Source organism: Osmerus eperlanus, chromosome 16, assembly GCF_963692335.1.
Source record: "Osmerus eperlanus chromosome 16, fOsmEpe2.1, whole genome shotgun sequence".
Classification (NCBI taxonomy): Eukaryota; Metazoa; Chordata; class Actinopteri; order Osmeriformes; family Osmeridae; genus Osmerus; species Osmerus eperlanus.
This window is the reverse complement of record NC_085033.1, coordinates 1611073-1637187: the sequence shown is the minus strand read 5'-3', so window position 1 is coordinate 1637187 and position 26115 is coordinate 1611073. Positions and strand designations below refer to the sequence as shown.

The 26115-nt window shown below is 43.4% G+C and overlaps 1 protein-coding gene across 1 annotated transcript; it reads left to right on the top strand.

Annotated features, from left to right (window-relative positions):
- The first annotated feature begins 13416 nt into the window (after window positions 1-13416).
- On the top strand, window positions 13417-17503 carry LOC134036904 (aquaporin-4-like). The gene is made up of 5 exons (XM_062482070.1): window positions 13417-13536; window positions 14282-14699; window positions 14813-14977; window positions 15662-15742; window positions 16519-17503. Exons 1-5 carry the CDS (start codon window positions 13448-13450, stop codon window positions 16789-16791), a joined length of 1026 nt encoding a protein of 341 aa, XP_062338054.1. The 5' UTR covers window positions 13417-13447; the 3' UTR covers window positions 16792-17503.
- Window positions 17504-26115: the final 8612 nt, after the last annotated feature.

Sequence of the window (26115 nt, the reverse complement as noted above, 5' to 3'; positions counted from 1 at the left end):
TTTCGTGAAAGTGACAAGGTACTGCTTATTGTTATAGACAAGTTGGAAAAATGTTTCTTTCATTAACCACAAAAAATGGTCAATTACAGAGTTGTGGGCAATCATCTGCTGAGAAAACAGATTTAATGAATAGGTATAAATTACTTGCTGGGTTGACAGAAACTATCCCACTTGTACATGCTCTGACATCTTGACAAAGGCTTCGTGAAATGAAATTGAACATTACCTGTCTTCCTCAATAAGCAAAACTAGTCTGTCTAATACCTTGATGTCCTGGACAGAAGGAGAAGGGAAGAGGTAGATATTATAGATATTTTCCAATTACTGACACCTTCCTGAAAATAACACAGTCAAATTGACATTCCTCTGCTTTCTCAGCTACATTCAATCCATCATTATTCCATGTGTGATACATTTTTTCACTGTAGTATTTTTGGAAATCCTTGTCTATTAGCCAGTGGATGGAACTTGCCTATTACTATGGTATGTGCTAGGGTTGGACAGTGTGGCATAATATGGGTTCAATCTAACTACTACGTATTCAGACTTGTGGCACATTGTACTATTGGTTCCCTGAGAGTAAAGAATGTGGTTGGTCTTATGCTTGGAATGCTTTCCATTCAATGGCAGCATTACTTTATTATTCAAACTTAGATTATTTTTTTTGTCATAATTACAGTACTTTTAATTAATGCACTTCTGTTTTTACCTGACAAAGCTGCATTCTGATTTGTGTTTTTTTTTGGGGGGGGGCACACCCCAAAAGGATATACTTGCAAATTAGATGTTTTTGCCAGGTGGTCCTGTTCACACTGAGCAACTGTGTCAACACCAATTAGCACATGCCATTATGAAAATGCTGTGTTCATTCCCCTTTGTCTCCTATGAGGGTACTGTTGTGGGACAGATTTCACAACTTTTCGTACAACCTCATCCAAAGTCATCAACAGGAATGCACAAAACCAAGAGTTCCTTGGGAAACATGCACTTTAAATAGAAAAAGCTACACCCCTACTCTGGAAAATAAAGGTTCCAGTCAGTAGAGAAAACCAACCGTACATCTACGACCTGCAGATAGAAACTGAAACCATCAGTTGAGACCATCAATGTATAGTTACAGTGTGTGAAATATGTGAAACATTGATCAATTACAATGAAGAGTCTTTGTTAAGTAGAAATGATCATACAGCATATTTCATGATGTAGAATTATATGATGAAATATTCTGTTATATTCTGTAAGGTGCTTTATTGAACATGTACAAGATAAATGAATAAAGTTTTTCCAAGACGTCAATTGTAAAGGATCTGTACCACGCAACTTTATTCCAATGAAGAAGAAAAAATATTTCCCAACTTTTGCTTTCTATGATGGCACAAAAACCTAGTATCAGAGAAGGAATGTCAGACAGTACTGAAGGATCGCCGTCTCGTGAAAATGATGGATAAATTCTGTGGCTCTGCCCTGATTGTGATGGTCAGTGTCAATAAGAGGTTGTGAAGCCAGGACCTTGAGACCGGAAGTGAAGGGCAGCCCAACAGAGCTCCCGATACAAGAAGAAGATCATAACAATCAACGTAGGACAAGGGTGCATGTAGAATGATGCATGCATATGTTTACAAAAGAAAGTCTGATAAACTATATGAAAGTCAGGCAGTTTTAACAGAAAAGAAGGACAGGACTGATGGCGTGACAAAGTTGTAATTTCTTGTTTCTCCGTTTTTGAGTGGATTTTTCATTCACTCGCAGACGTTTGCTGTTTGCTTCTCTGTGGTTGGATAAGGGACTGATGGCATCTGAGGTTAAGTATCTACTGTAATGAGAAAAGACAAGACAGCCTGCTGTGACTCTGTATAAAGCCTGGAGTCATTCCATTTCTACCACAATAGTCTCATGCTTTTAGTCCCATAGGAGTCGCTCCCTACATAATTTATTTTTCTCATCTAAAATAAAAGTTTTGTGTCAACACATATATAGCATGTTGTCATGCATTGTTAGTTCGGTCAAACACATTCACATTTATTCATTTGGCAAAGCAAAAAAACATTTGAAATAAGAGCACCTCTATCCACTGGATATTTTAATGTTCATTCAAGTTTAATACTGGAGAAATAGTTTGGTTCCACCCCACGAGGATTTAAAGTCTCCTTTGTGCAATATTCATGTTAATGACATTAAAGTTGCAGCGGAGCAGGGCGTACAGATGTGATTGGTTTTAAGAAAGTCTGGGAGAGATGAGCCAATCCTTCATTATTGAGCGGAGGACATTTAAAACTTTGATGGAGGGGGTAGGGGCTATATAGAACAAATCTGAGGAGATATTTCAGACTTTAACTCAGGAGACTCCAAGGCTCTTCAAATGGATACTTCTGGAAGTCCGTGAGTCTGACAGGAAAATATACTATTTGGCAGGTACTCTTTCTGGATTTTGGCATCTGAGCAGAAAATAAAGGGATAAAGTCAATGTTTTAGAATGAGAAATGTGTGTGTGTGTGTGTGTGGGGGGGGGGGGATGCTAATACTTCAGTGAAATAGTAGACTACTGTTTCCGAAAGTAGCCCTTCTTTATTTCAGAAATTGATACAGCATCAATTGTCAATCAATTTCTGAAATAAAGAAGGGCTGTTCTCAGTTTCTCGTCATTACCCTTTGGGTAGAGGCGGTAGCTACATCACTACTGCACAGCACTTCTGCTTAAGCATACCTAGTGTTAAACAAAGAACAACATGCTTTAACATGGACTACAACAGCAGATCCACAATTGTAGTTAAGGCTGGCCCTGAGATGTGCCAGGTCAATGTGGAGCATATAAAACATTTATCTTGAAGCACTGTTAGTTCATGCTTCTTTAAGATGATTCATGAGGGTTCAAGCTGCACTGGTATTGTCCGGTTTGCACAAGCTATATTGATTGTCTTTCAGTTGAACTATAGGTGCAACTATAAGCACAATAGAAAATGTACCTTATTTATAATTCATTTTCTCAGCAGTTAACTGTATGCTTCCAACCTAGCCAACACATGAATGGGAAGTGCAACTTCTGGCCTGTGCCTAGCACATAGGACACAAAACAACAGGATGCATATTGAGTTTGAAGTAATGTACAGTGGGGATGCTGAACATAAAGGTCACGAGAAGCAAGAGGCTACTTTACATTATGACACACACGATACATTGCTATACTACACTGGTAAACAGTGAGCCATACATGGAATGTGTAGCTGTTTGTTCAGCTGACGATATAAAAACCTTTTCTTTTCCTCCACTTGTTTCCTCTGAGGATGCTTCACACCGTTAGCTGAGCTGCTGGCTTTTCCCCAGAGAGCGGTGTTGGGAGCCAGGATTGGAAGGAGGTAGGAGTGGGAGTTTTAATGCCTACTAATTGAGATGGGTACTTTTTTCCACCTAAACACCACCATATACAGCTTAATAATGGAGATTGTTCCCTAGACGAGGGTTCTTAAATCGCCACTAAAGGACGATTGCATGCTCCCTCGGTCCACAGGGCCTCCCACGGTGTAGGGCCCTGGAGTCTGAGTCCCATGAATATTTCATGTTCTTTTCAGCGCAGTTTGGCTCCAGTCAGAGCAAGTAAACATGGACTGGGTAGAGGCGGGTAGGCGAAGAAAACATAGCCAGCCAGCGCAAACATACACAAGCACTGTGGGAGAAAGGGACAGCCTTGTGAAGAGTAACAGACTAGAACGTTTTTTCCCTCCTGCTCTCTTACGAGACCAGAACAGCACTGTCCAAACTGGCCATCGTATATCAAGGTAACCTGTCTGTTTGCCTGCTACCTGGTTCCATCCCTCCCCTCTCTCTGAAGATGCTGTTAAATGACCTCAGGAGAGACTCAACTTGAGATTTGCTCCTGACCTGTACCTTCCTATTGTGTATGCCTGCATCCAGTTGCATGATTCTGTTTTTGTCTCCAACGTCAAAATAAGCATTGTTAGGAGGATTATTTTTGTCCTGACATGCTGTGCAGCATACAATATATTTCTGATTCACTATGCATTAGCAACTGTTAATTATCTGACCAGGTGCTCACTCAGAAATTGTAATTTCACGCTGCTAAAGCTTAGTGTGCCTTGTTGACTGTTGTACCAGAGAGATGAGCAATATCGAACATTCTCAAAACTGTTAAACAGCCAATTATAATGAAAAATACATAATTAAATTATATAATGTAAACTACCAGTTTTAATTGCTTTCATTTATTCCAACAGGCACAGACACACACACTTTCCACACAAGTAATTTCACCTGGGAACTAGTTATTATTTTGTGATCTGAATTATTTGGCGACACCTGCATTATCAGCTTGTCTTCCTTTGTTGACATCACGTGTGTTATCAGATGAAGCGCTGCAGTGCTACAGTACAAAATGTTGCAGGCAGTTCCATGCAGTGAGAGCCGCGGGGCCGCGGGGTCTTCTACTGTAACTAACAGAGTCAAAGTCACAGCCACATTCAACCCCCACACCTCCTGCCTACACTCACACACCCGCTGACTTTCATCGCAAATTACATTGCAAATTGCTAAATGTTTCCAGGCTAAACACTGTCCTCCAAAGCAACTGCACACGACCGCGGTGTGTGAACTGCAGTTGGTTCTAGCTGGTGAAAATGTCTGCTTCAGCCGTCCAATTCTCTTCCATAAAATGCAAGTCAATGAGTTGCCATACAGTCATAATGGCTTATATTTATGGTGTATGCCAAAGATGCACTTCTATGCTTACTTCTCTTGAGGGACTGGCCTTTGACAGGTCTTCAAATGGGAGATGATCTGTGCCTCCACCTGTTCAAATGCATTTGTCAGTAAGGTGGAACCGCGTAAAGGAGGACGAGTGGTCCGGAATATAATTTTTTTTTTCTTTCGATTTTACAGGTATTAGTTCGGTGGCAGTTTAGAAAGCAAACACCAGGCTCCACTTTCAAGGGGGACGAGGATAAGAAGTTGAGAGATGACAAAAGGTTTCAAGGACAAGAACCCTGCAAAGAGGGCCTGACAGCCAGACTTGTTTCTCAAAGACGAGGCGGTGTCAAATATGATTATTTTTTGACCGAAACAGAGTGACAGTGTGGAAAATTCCCCTGGCTATTTCATTCCGGAACAGTATCTCTGCACATTAAGTAACCTATATTACATATAAACAGTGTTTGACAGGTAATTATTCTAGACAATAAAAGGGAGAGTCGCCCCAGAGCATTACTCAGACTTGATAAAAGCCCAGCGGGGCTTACAAGCTCTGCCTAGTCCACCACCCTCTGATAGATAGCCTACTGTTATTTAAAATACATTTAATCTCAGCACTTTTCATCTTTACTTCAACACTTTGCGTTCATGGAAATCTGTTCACCAAGGCTCAGATCCGTCTTGATAATTGTCATATGCTGGAGTCCGCTGCGGACGGAGTGAACATGATCGGCCTGCGTAACAAGCGGATGCAACGGCGCATGGCGATCACACTGTTAGTATCACACTGCTCATGATATGCAAAATATAGCCATTTCAACAATGACATGGACAATACATTACTGCCAACACTAAATTAACAGTAATACCATTCTGAATTGGAGTCTGTATCAAATATTCTGTCCTGTTTTGTGCTGAACTGTATGCTCTGTGTGTGTAGGTTTTGCGTGTGTTTGGGAGGGTTTACCTGTGGTGTGCGTGTGTAAATGTGTGTGTGTGTATATTCTTGTGTGAGTGATTTTGTGTGTGCCTGTAGGTCTGACTGTGTATGTGTGTGTGTGTGTGTTACCCCAGGGTGCTGGTGTGGTAATAGAGTTCTTTAGTCACAGATCTGTGTGACAGGTGGCCTGGTTGGTCTCCACTGTGTGTTCAGTACAAGTGCTCTCCCGGGCGAGAACCTGTCACATTCACTCACACTGGGGACCAATCCCTGACCCTCCTCCACCTACCCCCCCTCGCTAGCTCAAACACGTGCGCACACACACACACACCTACGCATTTAATAGTTTTCCTGTCCCATACTCATACACTCTAGAAAGAATCTCTCCTCCTTGGTATATTGTAAAAGCAAGCAGAAACAAACATCCACATACCCCAGGTTCTCAGGGGACTGTCCCACTAGATGCCAGGGTTGGAACAATTCACTTAAAAATAGGTGACACAGATTGAGTGTGGTTGTGTATCCACTTGAGTGTAAGAGAATGCATGCTTAGACTCAGAAGCACCCACAGAAACGCACACACAAACACACACAAACACACACAGAAGACAAAACAAATGGAAAAACCCATCACGACAGATGCAAACGGAATTAAGACGCAGTAAATAGACAATTAGTTGTTTTTTTTGTTTCCGGTTTGACATTGATTGGATTCAGTATATCAGCATGCTTTGAGAAGCTATAGGTCTCTGCTGAAGGCTTTGAGTTCAGATGCCTTTGTATTATAGCACTCTAGCTCCACCCTGAGGTATCCTAAAGCAACTGTACTTTATTGGATAAAATAAACTGCTGTAACTGAGCTAAGTTAACAGTTGCCTGGCTATGAAAGTAAAACCCTAAATTAGTCTCTGTCTAAGGCTTTATAAATGTTCGTATTTTGTCCATAAATACAGTCAGACCGTCAGTTTTGGAAACAAAAATAAAAAGACAATATAGGTACATTTTGGTCATCAGAAAATGTGCAAATGGGATCATTGCGAACACTTTTTATAATGTCTGTCAGATACAATAAGTTTGCCTAGCAAAAGTCAAATCACTGTCTCTGTTCTTCTGCCTAGTTTCTATTCTGATCCCCTTTACGCCACTAGGGGGTGGTCTCTGTGGTTTACTGTGACAGCTGCATAAAAAATGGATGGTGTCATGTCTTTCCTACATGACAGGTCCATCCCACCTAAGTCACACTTGTGTGGGACTAACAGTCAGCCACAAGCACAAGTTGAAATCTGTTGTTACATCGCATCACTGAAAGATTCAGCTTTGAGCTGGAGTCGAAAGCCTAGATAGGGGCACCGTGGAGTTTAAAATAACAGTCACATCTGGGGAGGAGGGAGGGAGGGAGGGAGGGAGGGGGGGCTGGTTTGGCTGGTTTACCCCACTGACCAGCCAAACAGGGTGCAGCCCAGGCGGGTGTAAGTGACGGTTAAAGGATGCTGTGCTTTGCTGGGAGGTGCTGGCAGGCTGCCCTGGTAATGGGAGATGCCAGACTGGCAGAGGTTAGGTTACTGCATGCCAGGCTCTACTGTTGGCACAGAAGGCAGAGGAGATGGCTTAAGGGCAGAGGGGAAGCTATAGAAGGTTTTGCTAGAAGTGACTTCCAGAATTTACAAACAGATCACCATAAGTTACAAACAAATCCAATCAATGTTATGGATGATGAACGCGGTAGGTGTTTTTGGTCAAGCTGAACTACATATTGATCGCAATGCTCCAAATTACAGCTCAGAACAGACAAATACTTCATTTCTTCAAATTGTTTCTCAGAAGGCACATCTCGAAAAGGTTCAACATCCATCCATCTAAATACATTGTCTACTGACTGACCGTCTCATGTACCCATGTTGAAGTGAGGCGTACTGACCATTCTGAAGGGAGACTCTGAGATATATCACCTCAGCCATCTACTCACACAACAACGACCAAATCTCAAACTGAACCCAAAGTGCTGAGCGCTTCACACAGGGAGTTTGAAAACAGCCCCGACGTCTGTGATAGAAAATTCCTTTTGAATGCCAGTATGTTTTCCCTCATTCTAATGCTAGCATGCGTCGTGTTGGGCACGCTGGGGGAGTTGAAGAGGATGTTAAGCAGCGCCAGAGCTGGGCTGCTGTGGGTAGAAGCCTGACAGCCTGTCTTTCGGAAGGCTGATAATGAGAGAGACTGTGTTCGCTCTGCCTACATGTGTCAGGACAGCGATTCCACGCTTGTTTTTCTGAGCTTGTGCATTGCTGCCTAGAACTTGAATAGCAGACAAACAGCAGTTGGAGTATTCAAACATCCGTCAACACAATGATTCTATGCTGAGATCCCAGGACTGGATGAGCACTCTGTCTAACACTACACTATGTATCGTGTATCCCATATTCTGAAGAGGGTGTCATGAAGAGGAGTTGAACCAAAGGGCACATGACCTGACACACCTGAGTCTAAATCCCAAAGAGGGGCAGATAAAAGACTTCCTGCTGTCTCCAGATAGGGTACCTATTCAGGTCTCAGCAGTAGCACGATATTGGCCAATGACAAGACTGCAAATGTGAATCTTAAGTTGAATCTTTGAATCTTAAGATGAATCTTTGAATCTTAAGATGAATCTTTGAATCTTAAGATGAATCTTTGAATCTTAAGATGAATCTTTGAATCTTAAGATGAATCTTTGAATCTTAAGTTGAATCTTTGAATCTTAAGTTGAATCTTTGAATCTTAAGTTGAATCTTAAATTAGTAAGATGTAATAAATAATGTGCTGTTTGACACGTCTTTCAACCAAATGTTGTTCTCTTCTTCTCAGAGCAGTTTAACAGGAAGGCAGTTTTTAATCACCACACACTCCCGGAGAACGTAGCCTCTTAGTAATTGCCTCACAACTGCACTAAGTGCTAGCATTGTGTTTCCAGTGAGAGAGGCTGGAGGAGGTTTGCCATGTCCCCATAAGGCACAGTGTTGCTTAGGAACAACCGTTTTTTAATTAGAGTCCCTTGTTGTGACCTGCACTTTCCTAGATCATGGCACCAATCATAGCAGGGGTCAGAGAGGGGACAGGTAGAGGTGCCAAAACTCCCAGAGGGGAACATAGAGAGCACAGAGCTGCATCCGTCACAAACAAACAACAAGCTGCACCAGCGCTGCACCACTATGGCGACGTATGGAAGACCTCCTCAAAAACCGGTTGTATCTTGCGCCAGCCCTAAAACCAAAATGTAAATTGGAAAGACAAACACAAATCTTGTCTTTTACTGCCTGTTGTGGCGGGAGAGAGAGCTATTTATGAGCTTTTCTGGCTGAGAGGATTAGATCTGTTCCCCAGAGAGCAGGGCCATGCTGGGGAGGCTGGCTTCACCCAGGAACTGAGAGGGCAGCAAACAGCACCTCCGGCTTTTGTAATGGATTGGTGGGAGTAAAAACCAAACGGTATTGGGGCAGGATGTGTCCTGCTGTTGTCTGAGTGCATGGTAACATGAGCCTTCCAAGTCTGGGTGATAAATATGGTCTGGTGTATTATGCCGCGGTGTTTTCCAGCTTGCAGAACAATGTAAACAAAAGCATTTGATTGGTCTCAGAGCAAGTGTGAATCAAATGAAGGAACAATTACTGCAAATGTGGTGTTGATGTGGGTGTGACTGTGTGTGGTGTGTCTGAGAGAGAGAGAGAGAGAGAGAGAGAGAGAGAGAGAGAGAGAGAGAGAGAGAGAGAGAGAGAGAGAGAGAGAGAGAGAGACAGAGAGAGAGAGAGAGAGAGAGAGAGTGGGGCATAGTGGGGATTGAATGCTGTAAATCCTCAGCAAATGATTATCCTTATTCTGAAGATGATGAGATGTTCTCTGTCACATGAGTGTTTGAGCTTCCCAGTGGGGTTGGAACTAGGGAAATCATCAAGGTGAATGCGCATCCATTGAAAACCTAAACACTGTCTTTTCAAAACTTGTTTGGCACAAGACTTTAGTTTAAACCAAACACTTCAAAAGTGGTCGAAACTGACTTAACTTCGAGTTCTTATCTCATGTCAATCCACCCCACATACAATGTACTCAAATGTATTGTTCCCACAAAATAAACAGGGACAGTTGACCTTCTTGAGGCTTTTGAAAGTGTATTTCATCATATTCAACTACCGGTACTGTATAGTCAAGCCCTTGTCCCTCTTACTTTCTAACCAGGCTAAATGTTAAACGATGGTCCTCCATGTATCCATGACTGCACTTTCATCTTCAGCCTGGCCAGAGCGCCTTACAAGCAGAACGTAGGCTCTCCTACCCTCTGGAGAGAACACACGCTCACTGATTGAATGGGACTAATAAAGCTTGTATGGAATGTGCCCCTCTACCCAGACTTAAAAACACTGGGATCTTTTCTGTGAAGTTATTTTTGTCAGTAATCCAAAGATCTTCTGAGCATATATTTGTGTGTGTGTGTATGTGTACTGTACATTGAAGATCCTCTGGATGCTCTGAGTATGTGTGTGCGTCTGTGTTTGTGTGTTTGTGTGTATGTGGCTGGCTTCTGGGGCTTGAGCACCGAATGTTTTCTCAAAAGCCCTGAATCTTTTAGGTCAAATTTTGGGTTGTTATTTTCGGCGAATATAACAATATGAGTCCAACGTAATGTTGCTATTACATAAAGCTAAAAAAAAAACAATTTAACGCTCAAATTAATGCCAAATAATTAGTCCTAGGTTTGGGCTAAGCCTCTAATGTTTCCAACGTCTGTCTCCACCCCCTGTGTGTATACATGATGGCCTGTATGTGTGTTAGCGGTCGTTTCATGTGTACTCTTAATGACCAAATCTGACAACTAACGGTTTGTTATGGTCCAAGTGTCACTCTCAGTTCCAACCAACGGACAGTCCGATTTCCTTCATTTTCTTCAATAACAATCAACCTTGGGGCTTTCTTTCAAGTCTTGTCTTTTGGGAGGGGGCCTGTGGCCTGGCCCCCTTGTCAGATTTATAGATTATGCAACTGAATTGTGGCACAACACACTACAGCATGTGGAAAACCTGGCCATGCACTTTTCCTAACAACAGTGGATAGCTTCTGCCCAGCCAAGCATGATGACATAACTCAGCAGGCAAACATGTTACTGATCAGAACGGATCTGCATCATTTATTTCACATGGCCCAGGGTGATTCCCTGTTTCTCTGCTGGGATTGGATGAGTGTGGGCTTAGGGTGGGGTTCCCAACGTTAACATATTAACAAGTTATGTTTAAGAAACAAATGTGGCAATAATATATATATATATATAAATGACCTTACCTCAGATCCTAATTTGAACCTACGTAAAACTAAACTCTTAAGTGCTGATAAGCACACAGTACAAAATTGTCATGTTCAAACAAGCTCCTAATTAGCGAAGGAGATATTCCTTGCATCTGTAGGAAGCCTTGAGGTGCAAAAAGGGACATGAAACAAGGAAAGAAATAATGCTTATGTTAATGACTTACTATTAACAAAACTCATTCATATTCATGCTTTCAGAAAGTGTAGGTTTTTGCTTAAATATATCATGTTTCCCTCAAAGTCATATTTACCACGGTAAATAACACAGTATTGTACAAACGTTTGATCATTTAATAGATATCAATGACTTTTAAAGCTAATAGCTGGTATATTTGGCCTCTAGATCACATTAACTAAAAAACGATATTAAAGTAATTGAAGTAACTTTCCTGTAATCAATTCCAATCAGTCAGTTATACTGATACAGTAGAGACATCATTATACATCGGTTAAGCACCTGTGAATGCACTGCAGGACTGGGTCGCATCATCTTTCAGGAGAGTGTAAATAACTAGATAGATATCTAGATGTCTGCTGTCTGCGCTGTAGTGTCTTCATGTCCTCACAGAACTCTTACTTTGTGAAACTTCAGACATGAATGTCTGTCATGGAACCCATTCCACTGCCGGCTGTCTGATGCTCGAGGACGTGCTTGGTGCTACTTTCTGTTAGGGCGTGTTGTGAATAAATCATCCACGAGATGTTAATCTATACTGTAGACCTGGCTAATGCTTTGGTAAAGTGAACGTGCCACAGGTAAATAGAACAAGACCAAGTACCCACTAAAATGCAAGTCCAATAAAACACATCTACTTTAAATCCTTGAACAATGAATACGGTATGTTGCACAACAATATGTTGTGCACATTTTTAACAGGCGAGTTCATGCATGTGGGCATTCATTAGTACATGTGACCATAGATATATATAAAGTCTAGATGTCTTACGGCGGACTCTAGAAATTCCATTGTTCCATTGCTTAATTTGACAAGCACACAGAGCTCCCTAGAAGCTTCGTCAAACAGTTGTTATTCAAGGTCATTTCTTTACCTGGACCATATCTGCATCAGGCCCTACACTATATTGTGTGTTGACAAGCTGAAGTGCTCATGTTACTTGGCAAAGTACTCACAAATGGTAAGCAGTCAATTCATGACAACTCAATCAACGATTCATGCATTTTCAATGACACAATTCTCACTATTAAATTATCCTAGAAGAAATGTATTGTATATTTTCAAAACAGTGGAGTTCTGAATGTGAAGGTGAGTTTCTTAGCTTTCTTGTACCTTGACTTCATGCACTGTGTCCTCTCAGTATGTCATATCCTGAATAGAACTACGGTGTTGTGCAAACAAAAAGCGAAGGACATAACGGCTCTTGTGCGTCAATGAATAACCCGGCAAACACTCACACAAAGTCACCCAACTTCCGAATGAGCTACTTCATCACTATGTCCTTTTAGACCAAGGTCATTAATAAAGTCATTCAATATCTCAACTTAGTATCTGAGCCCACAAAGCAAACTGGTTTATATACGTTTATGCCTGTGAAACTAGTGTGACGAGCCAACAGACCTTGACTACAGTATTTTGACTGAAACGGACAAAATGGCTGGCCAGTCTAAGTACCGTTCAGGATATCCTAAGTGTGAGTGTACCGTACAGCAGGACATGACAACATGACATCAGTTGCCTCATCTGAGGTGATTGATTAACATATCAAAATAGAGGTTCAATTCAAAGCCCCTCTTTCAGTAATCAACTTCTGTTGATCAACATGATCACTCCATTGGGTCACTTTACATTTACATTTAGTCATTTAGCAGACGCTCTTATCCAGAGCGACTTACAGTAAGTACAGGGACTCCCCGAAGCAAGTAGGGTGAAGTGCCTTGCCCAAGGACACAACGTCATTCGGCACGACTGGGAATCGAACTGGCAACCTTCAGATTACTAGCCCGACTCCCTCACCGCTCAGCCACCTGACTCCCCTCCACTTTGCTTCTGATGTCACACAAAAAATAATGTCATCTAGTGGATAGTTGAACAACTTGTCTAGACCAACACCAATTCAATATCTCTGTGTTGGCATCCAACACCATAAAGCATTATGATTTAATCTAACTATTTGACTCATTTGTAATGGCAGAAGTATGGCTTGAATCTAAATAAAGGTGTAAAAAATGTGAAATCATGTGTAATTTGGGGGGGCGCTTTCTTCTACTTTCTCTTGATATAACAAGGTAAGATGTAACAGTAAGAGAGACGTTACGTTTTAAAAACGCGTCCATTTTAATTGAGCACTCGCCTGTTTCTTGTTTTTCCACAGAGACACTCTGCACTAGTGAGCTGGTGGGCGGGCCTGAGGCACCCCAAGCAGCAGTCTCCTCCTTCAGAGCATGCTCCCAGACTCACTCTCCTGGGGGTGATGCCCTGTTACTAGAGTAATAAAGCTCCTGGATGCCAGCCCAGGGGCATGATGTGTGGCTCATATTCATCTGACCGGCTCCCTGCTCTCCCATCCACACCTGAGCTCTGTCAATTCCAGCCAACTGCAGCGTGTCTGTAAGTGTCAATTTTGGACTTTTGGTTATCCGTTTCATGTGACTGCCTGGTTTAGTGTTTGGACTGAGGATAAGTCATATTTTCCTACTTAGATAAGCTGATTGTTAAGAGACTCACCTGAAGCTATGAGGGAAGAGAAAACACAGGAAATAGAGGACAGGGGGACAGCATGTAGTTGCTTATGGTAAGTTTAAACAAAATTTAGGGATTAATTTAAACACTAATTAAAACAAGAGCTAACATAAATGAACCAAATGAGAACATAGAATAGTTATGCTCAAAGAATGTGGTATAAATATCACTGCTACCGTTTTTTAAAACATGATATGCCAGTGGACTGATCTGTTATATTATTGGTATGAATTCAACAAAAAGTAAAATGTTAAATCCCACTTTGACATAATCTTCACCTCTCTCCCTTTCTCCCTCTCTCTCTCTCCCTCTCTCTCTCTCTCTCTCTCTCTCTCTCTCAGTATTGCATCAAAAGTAAAAAAGCTAGAGAATACACAATTATACATTTAATCACTGATTGCAAATGACATGTCACAGTGTCCTGCCATTCTTTGATCAATGTTGCAGCATCTGGCAACGTTTGATGGAAAGTCACTGGCCCCAGTCCTGAGAGGAGTTATAAATGTTCAATGTTGTGCCTGGGAGGTGTCAACTACCAGAGTACATTCTCAGGAAGACACACCAGGGATAGGTTAACTAGGCTAATGGCTCTGTCTAATCACTCCATGGCCAGGAGGTGTCCATCCTTGTGTGACCGTCCGAGCAGAATGGTGGCCTTTAAGGGAATCTGGACCAAGGACTTCTGGAGGGCTGTGTCCGGGGAGTTCCTGGCCACCCTCATCTTCGTTCTCCTCAGCCTGGGCTCCACCATCAACTGGGCCGCGCGGGAGGAGAAGCCCCCGTCTGCAGACCTGGTCCTCATCTCTCTCTGCTTCGGCCTCAGCATCGCCACCATGGTGCAGTGCTTCGGACACATCAGCGGGGGCCACATCAACCCCGCGGTGACGGCGGCCATGGTGGTGACCAGGAAGCTGAGCCTGGCCAAGGCCGTGTTCTATGTGGGGGCCCAGTGTCTGGGGGCCATTTCTGGGGCAGGCCTCCTCTACCTGGTCACCCCGGAGGCTGTCAGAGGGGGTCTGGGAGTCACCACAGTAGGACTTTTTTTTAATGATATTGGATTTGGGGGGGTCTTGGCCCCCCCTCCATCCCCCCCTGGCATTTCTGCCCAAGAATCTAAGTGATGACATTGTCTGTGTCCACGCAGGTGAACTCCCAGATCTCGGTAGGCCATGCCCTTGTGGTCGAGCTCCTCATCACGTTCGAGCTGGTCTTTTCCGTGTTCGCCACCTGTGACCCCAAACGCAGCGACCTCACTGGCTCGGCAGGCCTGGCCATCGGGATCGCGGTCACCATCGGCCACCTGTTTGCTGTAGGTGTCCAGCGTTTGAATATGACCATGTGCAATAGCTATGTAGTTACATTGTAGTTTGATTAGACTTAACGTAAAGTGTTAACCGAGGATTCAGTTAAAACTTCACTTTGATGACATTGGGCAATTCAGATGAAAAACATTTGATAAAACACTGCAAAAATAATATACACACTACTTGAAGGATATTGAAGCACAGCTGTTCTGATGTTGGATGTTATTTAGTGGCACAGAGCAGAGATCTATTAGAGATCAGCCTGTACCCTAAACCACATGTTCACAATCTCTAGTGGTTCATCCATGGCAACCAATCACTTGGAAACTATTGAAATCCTACAGAGCTTTCTCTGTTCCTGCAGAGAAATGTTTTCTGTTTGTGATTCTGCATACAGCCCAGGTTATCATCCCTTCAGTAATTCATAAACAAGTTATGTTTGCCGGGAAATAACACTGCTGTTATTCCACTTCTGTTATCAGCTGCCCTCTCCTCATGCAACTCTACAATGTTTTCATTGAATTTACAAACCTAATCAACCCAGATGTAGACTATTACTATCCAGTAGTTTTTCACACCAGATTTAGACAGTGAGTGTATCATAATTACCAACTGAACACACTGAAAAATGAAGATGAGCATGATTCCTTTGATGAGTAGCTATTAAATCTGCCCTTCTGGATTGTCAGATTCCATACACTGGAGCCAGCATGAATCCAGCTCGTTCGTTTGGACCGGCAATGGTCACACTGAACTTCGAGAATCACTGGGTAGGACATACGACAAACAGCACAACAAACGGTCTCTGTTGAGGGGAGCCATTAAGGGTTACGATCTTGCCCTGTGAATTCCCAGCAGTGGCCATTACATGTACCGTGTGGTGACACAGTTTTGCAGTCAGTGGTGTGGATAACATGACAATAACAGAGCTTTTCTGCTAGGTTCACCTCTGCAGCGGCTGATGCTGAGGATGCCATTTAAGTGTGTGTGGAGAAGGGGGGTGTAGGGGAGGTGGGAGGTGGGGGTGTGACTGGCATATTGAAACCCAGTAAGGTCAGAGGCATATTGACATGTCTGGGCGGTGTAATATTTACCATCCAGTAATACTCAAGGATATCTTCACCATCTTTGGACGAGGGAACGACAGCTTTTTGTAGGGGGGATGCATGGAGAAGTCAGGAAAACCATATTATGGTTTCAACCTGGTGTACTTAGCCCTCCTGCAGAACAAAACAGGCAGCATGGGTAATGTAGCAGGTTCGGAGATAATGAGGTGTGACTCGTGTGTGCATGTGTGTGTGTCATGGTGAAATGTATCATCCCACAAAAGGATATTCATGAGAGTGTGTGAAGGGTTCGTCTGAATCTTAGGTAAACAGAAAAAGGTTAGGTCCTCAGATAGGTAGAGAGGTCCTCAGTTCAGAGACTGGATTCTAAATGTTAGAGCTGATAGGACCTGGAATAAGAGCTGATCCAGTAGTTAGTGGTGTGTTGTGTAGAGCACCGGTCTCTAGGAGTGAGTGGCTGTTTGGGATCTGTCCTGTAGGTGTACTGGGTGGGTCCAATCCTGGGGGGCATCCTGGCGGCTGCCCTGTACGAGTACCTGTACTGCCCCGACCCAGAGCTGAAGAGCAGGCTGCAGGGCGTCTTCAAGAAGGACACGTCTGGGAAGTACCTGGAGGTGGAGAGTGGTGTGTACCAGGGAGACCCTGATGACCTGGTCATCAAGCCTGGCTCCATCCACGCCGGTGACCTGGACAAGTCCCAGAAGAAGGACCCTCCCCGGGACTGTTCGGGTGAGGTGCTGTCCTCGGTATGACTATCACGCGCCCTGGAGATGGAGACCAACCTGTAGAGCATGGGGGTGCATGGGCATGCAGTGAGAGTGACATCTCCACCCTCCACTCTGGTTTCTGGCCAGAGACTCCGTCTTCAGAGCGAACGTCGAGAGCTTGGCTTCCTGCCTCATCAGTTGTGTTACCTCGGGTTTCAGGCCTCCAATGGAAGAAACAACTGGCTTATGTGGGACTTTGAACATTGCTCTCCCCAACCTATCACCCTTTCTTCTCCTTTTAAATCTACTGGTGTTCTGCATGTCAGACTGTTCCACTAGTGATACATTCTGTCAGCGAGACATGTGTAGGTCGAACAATTATGTCAGGTCATCACGCTGAAGATGGGAAGGCAAGTCAAACGCAGCCTTGTTATTTTTGGATTAGTGTCACATTTTGAATATGCGTATGCATTGACTGAAGAGGCCTTCTCAGGGGTCGTTGAGCACATTACAAATCCCATGTTGAACAGTTTCTAGTCATAGGTCGATAGATTTAGCCATCCTTCCGAGTATTTGGGGGATTGTCCCTTTTTGGCCATGTTAGTCAGGAAAATGTCTGCCATATTTTGATTCTACATTTGTAAAAACGTTAGTTTCTTCAATTTTTGTGGATGTTTTATCACATAATAGATGTTAGATAAAAGTCAAACTAGAAATCTGAAGATTTTCATGTGTCATAGTTGTGATTTTAACTTTTATTGGTTATCTTGTTGTGAATGTGTTTGTATACTGAATGTTTTTTTTTACATAAAACCTTGTACATTGCCTGGCCTCTATAACCATTTTCCAAAGACTCATTCTGTGGGAAAACAAAAACAAAACGCATCTTTGCTTCACTGAAACATACGAGAATGACAGGATACAGAGCCGAGGCAGGACACTGGATTTTATTTATGTGGTCATCATCAAGCTCAAGCGTATTAAACTATTAAGCTCAAGCGGTTATATACGCTTGATATATATATATATCTGATGTATGATGAATGCATTTGGTTAATTGTTTAGTCCCGTGCCTGATACTGAGCCACAGATGGGAGTTGTAGTTTTAACTTTCCTCGGTTATATCTAAATCCATTGAAATTATATTTATCTTCCCACTTCCTTAACTCTAAGGGCCCTATCTTACACCCATCGCAATTGACTTTGTCAACGACAAAGTATCATTCCTAGTTTGCACTCGACGCAAAGCGGACTTTCCCTCCACAGACGCACGTCGGTAAATTAGGGAATGACCTTGCGCTCACGGGGTAGCCTGGCTCTGCCCTCCTACGTACTTCCACTCAATTTTATTTTTGCTTCTGTACATAGGTCTGGCCATGAGGTACATAAGTCAGATTTTTTAGGTTGATTTTCTACCGGAGAATCAGCGAACAGAGGGAGTGGCTGACAACGATGACGTTGATGTCGTGCGCTAGTTTGTGTTGTAGTTCCGTAATGGCGGCGGAGAAAGATGCGAGCAAAGCCATTCGGTCCGTTGTGGCAACGCTGCCGAATATGCAGCTACGGCAGCTAGCTCTGTTACAGTAGTGGTGAAGGAATTGGCTAAGGCGAACGCTAGCGATTGGTTATGGCAGATCAGAGTGGCTCTGGGCAGATCCAATAGTTTTAAACTTCAACAGAGTACCCGCCTACAAGGAAGTCAACGCTTGTCAATGGAGCGAGGCCAGACTCTCTGTACAAATGCAGTGTAACAGTGCGTTCACACTGCAGCGGAGCGGGCGGCGCGTGGCGTCGGCTTCCAATTCATTTTCAATGAAACCAGGCGTTGACGCTCGCGTAGGGCATTGTGGGAAGGCGAGCGGAGCGGAGCGGAGCGGAGCGGAGCGGAGCGGAGCGGAGCGGAGCGGAGCGGAGCGGAGCGGAGCGGAGCGGAGCGGAGCGGAGCGGAGCGGAGCGGAGCGTTGCAAGTTGGATTTTCTCAACTTTATGTAAATGAGGAGCGTGAAAACGCTAGCGTTGGCCAATCGGATTGGTTTCTTGTTTCTTGTAACGTAGCAACTGTTCGTCATGGTAAACATTTCTAGGTTTGACAATTTCAAGATGGAGGAGAAACTTTTCGTATGTGTCTGCACACCCAGTTCTGTTCAGAACAAAGTTACTAATGTGACGAGCCTGAATTTAAAGATTACGTTAAACTAATAATGCATGGTGCATGGTTGCCGATGTCGTCATTGTTCCTAGTGTGTTTTTATACCCTACTTTTAAATGTAGTCGTCACATTACGTGACTGTTCTGTGCCACTGCTAGCTCGCTAGCCCAGCCTACAAACGACTGGTTGAGTGACCGGTGGCGTAACATGTATTCTACTGTAATCTTGCACTAGTAAAATCTTGCACTTACATAAATGTTGTGTAAAAGTGGTATTTTGATCGATATTGTGAGTACATTAACCCAAATCTGCACGCTTGGCCATGACTACAACAGTGACCTTAGAGAACTACAACTCTGTATTAACTTGTCTAACACGCCCCCGAGCGTGGTGTACTGTGGGAAGGCAAGCGATGCAGAGCGTTAAAAAACGCTGCAGTGTGAACGCACTGTGACAGTGCGTTCACACTGCAGCGGAGCGGGCGGCGCGCGGCGTCGGCTTCCAATTCATTTTCAATGAAACCAGGCGTTGACGCTCGCGTAGGGCATTGTGGGAAGGCGAGCGGAGCGGAGCGGAGCGTTGCAAGTTGGATTTTCTCAACTTTATGTAAATGAGGAGCGTGAAAACGCTAGCGTTGGCCAATCGGATTGGTTTCTTGTTTCTTGTAACGTAGCAACTGTTCGTCATGGTAAACATTTCTAGGTTTGACAATTTCAAGATGGAGGAGAAACTTTTCGTATGTGTCTGCACACCCAGTTCTGTTCAGAACAAAGTTACTAATGTGACGAGCCTGAATTTAAAGATTACATTAAACTAATAATGCATGGTGCATGGTTGCCGATGTCGTCATTGTTCCTAGTGTGTTTTTATAGCCTACTTTTAAATTCAGTCTCGTCACATTACGTGACTGTTCTGTGCCACTGCTAGCTCGCTAGCCCAGCCTACAAACGACTGGTTGAGTGACCGGTGGCGTAACATGTATTCTACTGTAATCTTGCACTAGTAAAATCTTGCACTTACATAAATGTTGTGTAACGCTGCAGTGTGAACGCACTGACAGTCTGGTTAGGACCAGGCTACTCACGGGGGCGGTTCAGTTAAAAAAGGGGGCGTGTTCCGGCGCAAACGTTCCCTGGTGCTATTTTGCAGTTTCCGAAAAACAATTCGCCACAGACCAGGAAAAACATGGTCTAAAGTCAATGGCGCATTATTCAGATGCTATTTTAAGGGCACAAGCTTGGCCCGTGCGCACTGCTTACGAGGCCAGGGTCTTCTTCCTGCGTTACATTGTTTTGATTTATTGTATTGCTCAGGCTGTGTTACATTTCTTTCATGTCAATAATTAAAAAGATTTTCATGAGAAATATCTATGTATGTGAACTTTATTTGTAACAATTGTGTCAATTTCCTCCCACGCCTGTTTAACCGAAAATAATTTGGGTGGATTTCTTCTCCCATCCCAATCCGAATCAGAATCAGAATTCAATTTATTCGCCATGTATGTTACACAAACACGGAATTTTCTGTGGCAGGAAGGTGCGAACAATAATATACGGGTCTTAAATTAAGTTAAAAAAAAAAAGTACAATGGTTAAACTAATTCTAAGAACTAAACAATTTAAAAATATAAAAATTAAAAAAGATATATAGGCCTATATAAAAATGAGACGACGAATTTGAATGAGCAGCATGAGTGGGCAACTTAGTGCAATGAGAAAACTGCTCTGCCTTTCCCATACAATGTCACTTCTCTATCTTTTATGGCCCTGACGAGAACGTCGGTCTCCTCAGCTATGAACCGCTCCTGGCGTGCGCCTGGCAAATCCGCCGTTATAATAGCAATCCGCCATGGAACAAGCGCGCCTGCTCTTAAAAGGAATGTGAGATGACGCTCTGATTGGTTTATTGCACGTTATGCCCAAACCACACCCATTAGTAATGTAGCTACTTCAGACCAACCCATTTTAGAGTCATAAGTCATTTATCCCGCCGGTATAATAGCAACAGAGTCCAGCCCACAAAGTTAATTGCGCATTGCGTTTTGATACTTGCATTTCAGATCGTTAAAATAGGGCCCTAAAACTCTTACAGCACAGACTTCTGGCAATAGAAATTCAGCAGAGTAGAGGAGAAAGGCTCGCAGTAATGATGGATGATCACAGCTCTGTGTGGACCGTGTTCTCCTAGTGTTCCCCAGGCCAGATGAATGGCTGTGCGGCCGTTTCATTCTGAGTTTATGTCTCTGAAAGTAGCCCTTCATCTTGCCTCATCCGTGGGAACACTGACAAAATGCGCTGCCCAGTTACACACAATAGTGGTGATTTGTCACAATAACACTTTATTTCCTCTGAAAAAGTAACAAGTACAATATTATTGGGGACCATGTGGTTTCCATGGTTTCTTCCATGCTGAGTAATAAAAAGTAAAGGGGACTGATTAGGCAGACAGATTGTGTCACTGTCACAACAAAGCTGTGGGGAGATAGTAAATGCTTTTATTGTGAATGGGAGGCAATTTTGTTCTGACACTAAATCATGTCATACCGTATACCTTTGTGTGTTTACTCTCACAACTTCCTTCCCCTGATGAAAATGTATGACTACAGCGCCACCCATTGGACATGTTTATATGAGAAACTGTAATACTGTACATTTGTACCACTGATCTTGGTAATAATGATTACAATTAAAATTTAAAATAAAAAAAACAAGAACAGTGAATTCTGGTCTGCCACAAGTACCTGTTTAAAAAGTTAGTTCTTTCTGAATCACAATGTTACATTTAGAGCCTATTCTATGAAAGACATACTGACATGGTAAAAGGTCTCAAAAATGTGTGGACAATAATGTATTCCTCTGATAAGTATAACCTTTTAATGAGCCACAGTCTATTTACTGTATTAGAGGTGTTCATTGTATATGAACAATTTCCATTTGTATGCGTGTACCCATCACTGACCAGGAGAAGGCAGTCATGAGCCTTTCATCAGGCTTTTTTAAATTTGATGACTTCAGCTTGGCTGCTTTGTCTTGATCTGACTCCAGTGAAAGATGTTTCTGGATAAATACCACAAATCATTTACAGGCTGAGACAGACACAGATGGATGGTTTCTTACCAGGAACCAGTCTTGGTGTCAACAAACCAGCTCACCTTGGCCTGCCCGACCACCTGTCAAGCCCCTCAGCTCCTGCTGCATCACATTTACAGCTTCCATGACTGAACCTATAAATGGAAGGTGTTGAGCATGTAGCTTCTGCTGGGAATCTGGGCTGGAGTGCTTTATCACCAGGAGTGATTTAGAACAGGATCATGCCAGGATCAGATAGGGCAGGACAGGTGGACAGCAGAGGTTCATAGACAAGAACATCAGTCCTTCTCAACTCTATGTTCATGTGTGCGACTAATACAAAACAATACAGTTACACACACTGACATTACGTTTTTCGATATTATAGTTTCATGTTCAGTGTATGACTGTGTAGCATAGGTTTTGTATTTTGATCTTTATTGTGTGATCACAATACACCATACAAATAGCAAGAAAAAAATTACAATGACATTGGGCAATATAGCAGTTTACTTTCACAGTTGAGAAGTTTTAAAGTGTTGTTGGTGAGGGAAAGTCTCCACCATGATCTGCTGAGTCCCTCACTATATTCCACACGCTGACAAGCCCCCCAACACCTTCTTTAGGACAAGTTCAATCCAAACAGTTCCACGCTGCTCTCATTGAATTCTTGGAGGATCAAATGCTTTCTGACCAACCAGCTAATTTTCATTAGAATAATCAAAAACTATGCTTTAATCCGAGGCAAAATTATTTCACCCATTTGATAGCTTATTTTGCTAGTTTGTTTTTTACCAGAGAACACGATGACAGAAAAGAACAAGAATGTATCTGCTGGATAAAACTACCACAAGAACAAAAAAGGTCATTTTGGTTTGATATAGAAGGAAATAATTTACCTCAAAACATATTTGATTAACTAACGCTCCATAGAGAATACTGCTGTAGCATTTTCCAACTTAAAACTTTGTATGCTAAATGCCTCTCAGCAGATGTGACGGCGGGGGCACAAAGATAAAACACACACCTTAAAGATCATTAGCAATTAATATTTGGGGATTCGTGAAGAAAAACAGCGTTAAACTCTTGCTTAATAATTCATACTATAAACAAGAAAGTCTCCCACTTCCTTAATAATTTAGACGTAAGCTAATGTTGATTTATTCAGGAAGGTCTCTGCCACCAGCAGTGCCTGGAGTGCCCAAATTTGAATTAAAGTAGGACAGTAGCGGGCGAGTCTGTAATAACATTTGTATAATTTTATTATTGCTCTGGGCTTAGTTCATTTCCTCCTCCAGTAGCTGCGTGAAATTGTTTGATTCTGGAAACCGCCTTGAGTCTGCAGCTCAGGGGTTGGAGGGTGGTACAGGAACAGGAAGGAGTGTGACACACACACACACACACACACACTCACACACATCTCTCTTTTTCTCTCTGATTGTCTGTCATACACATAAACACACAGGCACACATGCAAAGATACACATAGATGCTCACAAGAGAGATAAATTATCATTCGTTATTCTGGGTTTCATAATGCTGCAATTGGCTCACTTAATAACTCTATCTGTCAGGAGAATATGATTGATATCCTCACTCACCTTGTCGCTTATGATAAATACGTTGCTGCCTTTGCTGGAGACAGCTGGAAGACAGAGTAACTTTGGCATTTTATCACATTATCAAATAAAACTAAAATGAGATTTCTGTATTTGTGCACATTCAACACACAATTTGCCACATTCGGTTAACATTGGGCTGAGCCATGTTCAACGGTTCATGCTCCCTCAGTTTCCTTGAGAAGCACCTGTCGTGGATAAGGGATGCTAAAAACCTGCTAGCCATCCATGGACCCAGATCTGCACAGAAGGGCTTTCCACCCCCTTCACTATGTTGATGCCAGTGTCTGCCCTTGAACTGAAACTGTGTTGTGCCAGTGATTGGACTTTCATTTTCCAAAATGGTAATTTACAAAACCCTGATTACTTGAACACAAACAATCAAGTCGAGGTGGTATTAGCCCGGGTAGTGCACACCTGAGACCCCGATGGCTCCACGACAGGAAGGTGGGGGCAGGGGGGGGGGGAGGCTTCTGATTGGTGTCCTCAGGGCTCCTCATCTTCAGCTCCCACCCCCACACATTCCCTAACTCCCTCCCCCCCCCCCCCCCCCCCCCCCCCCACTCCCCCTGTATGCAGAAACACCCAAACTCCACTTTGATGAAACACATTTGTTTGGCTTAACTCTTCCTGCTCCGGCACAGATGCCAAATCTCAAAGGCCTGGCGGTGTAATGTGGGCCATCAGCAGTTGGCCCTAATGAGAGGATATATGTACGACTGTGGGACTGCACCGGAGGAGCTGTTTTCCATTTGAGTCTGGACTGCTCCTGTTATTAGGGAAACCTTTATTATTGTTGCCCTCTAGTGGGAACCATATAATAGGATTACATTTTATTGGAGCCTCCCAGCATCACCCAAGCAACCCCCTCCTCTTGTCTCTCTTCCTCTACTCTCGCAGTGTCACCAGCTTCTCTGTCCACCACAGGAGCGGGGGGGGGGGGGGGGGGCAGAGGGGTAGGGCCCACAAGTTTCTCCGCACTTGTGGAACTATCTTTGGGATACCCTGCTCTGGGAATCTTGGGTTCAAGTTGGGTGAAATAAGACAGTCCCAGTTTCTTCATCAGAACCTCTACTATCAGACCCACCTCTTAAACTGTATACAGCTTAAACACATTAAACACAATGTTAACTCAACTGCCATGCTAAGACAGATACAGATACCAGTGTTAGCTGTAGGTCATACTTCACCAATACGAGCTTGCTTGCATGGAGCCTTTCTGTAAAAGTGATATTGTTTAATGCCCAAAATACTACACAATGAAAAACTCTTGCCCTAAACTGTACATGCCTGGCAGGCAGATTGAGTCAGATTCTGGAATGATCTCAGTCCTTTCCCTTTCTGCAGCCCACTCCCTTACATAACCACAGGCCATTATAAGGGTGTGGTGAGCACAGAGAGTAATTAACATGGTCCCAGGCTAGAGCAAGATATCCCATAATACTCTGAATCAGAATAGGCCTGTTGTGGATGTGCCAATCTGGGAACAATGATGTTGAAGTGAGACAAAGGGCAGATTGGCCGTGAGATAATGAGAAGCAGCTTCGAGGTCAGTTCCATGTCATGGTCAGAATCTGAAGGTGGGTTCAGGTGATCCCGTTTTCAAGAGAGCTGGAAAAACACATCCCCCAGTCCCGTAGAGGTGTTTATAACCACGGGCATGATGTCATCGAGGCCGGCCAGTTTCTGTTTAGGCTCATTCACATCTGCAAGCAATCTTTGTAATTTGTCCACCGAAAACTACAGCTCAGTCAGAACCTCTCCCAGTGCTGCGGCTGCGACGACGTGGTTGAGGTCCAACTAAAAACACAACCCTTCAGACGCAGTGCTAGAACAATGGCTAGATGTTGGCCCCCAAACACAAGAGTATTTCAGACAGGAAAGTTACCAGCGGCTGGTTCCTACAACACTGAATGCATATGTTGAATACTGAATCAGGAGAGGTTCTTTTACTACTTGGCTCTATTTGTGTGGAAAATGGAGAACGTATGAGATTCGGACGCCTGGGGTGTTCTCACTTTGCTACAGTTTGTCAGCCTGATGGCGAAGATAAAAAAAAAAAAGTGCAGGAGGGGGGAAAATAGAAAATGCAAGGCTTGGTGTTTGTGTGCGCCAGCCGGCACCCTCTGGGGGAAATAACTTCCTCGTAACACTTTAATCCTGTGTTTGTTTTCCTCTAGGACACGCTGGTCAAACAGTGGAAATTTAAAGGGCCTCTGCTCTGGGTGGCACATACGGTGGGCAGGCTCTTCCTCCAAAAGCAATTACACTGATCATCTGTAGCCTCTGTACTAGAACATGCCAGGGAAAAACTAGATCTGCAGAAATGCATCGGTGTTGATAGAATTCCACAGCTTTTGGAATTTGCTGTTGATGGGGGCAGTGTTGCTGAAGTCTGTGAGATGTGGATTTGCATTGTGGCTTCATCCACCCTGACGAGCTAGTGTTTCTGACAGCAGGGGGCGAGAGAGACAGAAAGAAAGACACAGAAAGAAAGACACAGAGAGAGAGAGAGAGAGAGAGAGAGAGAGAG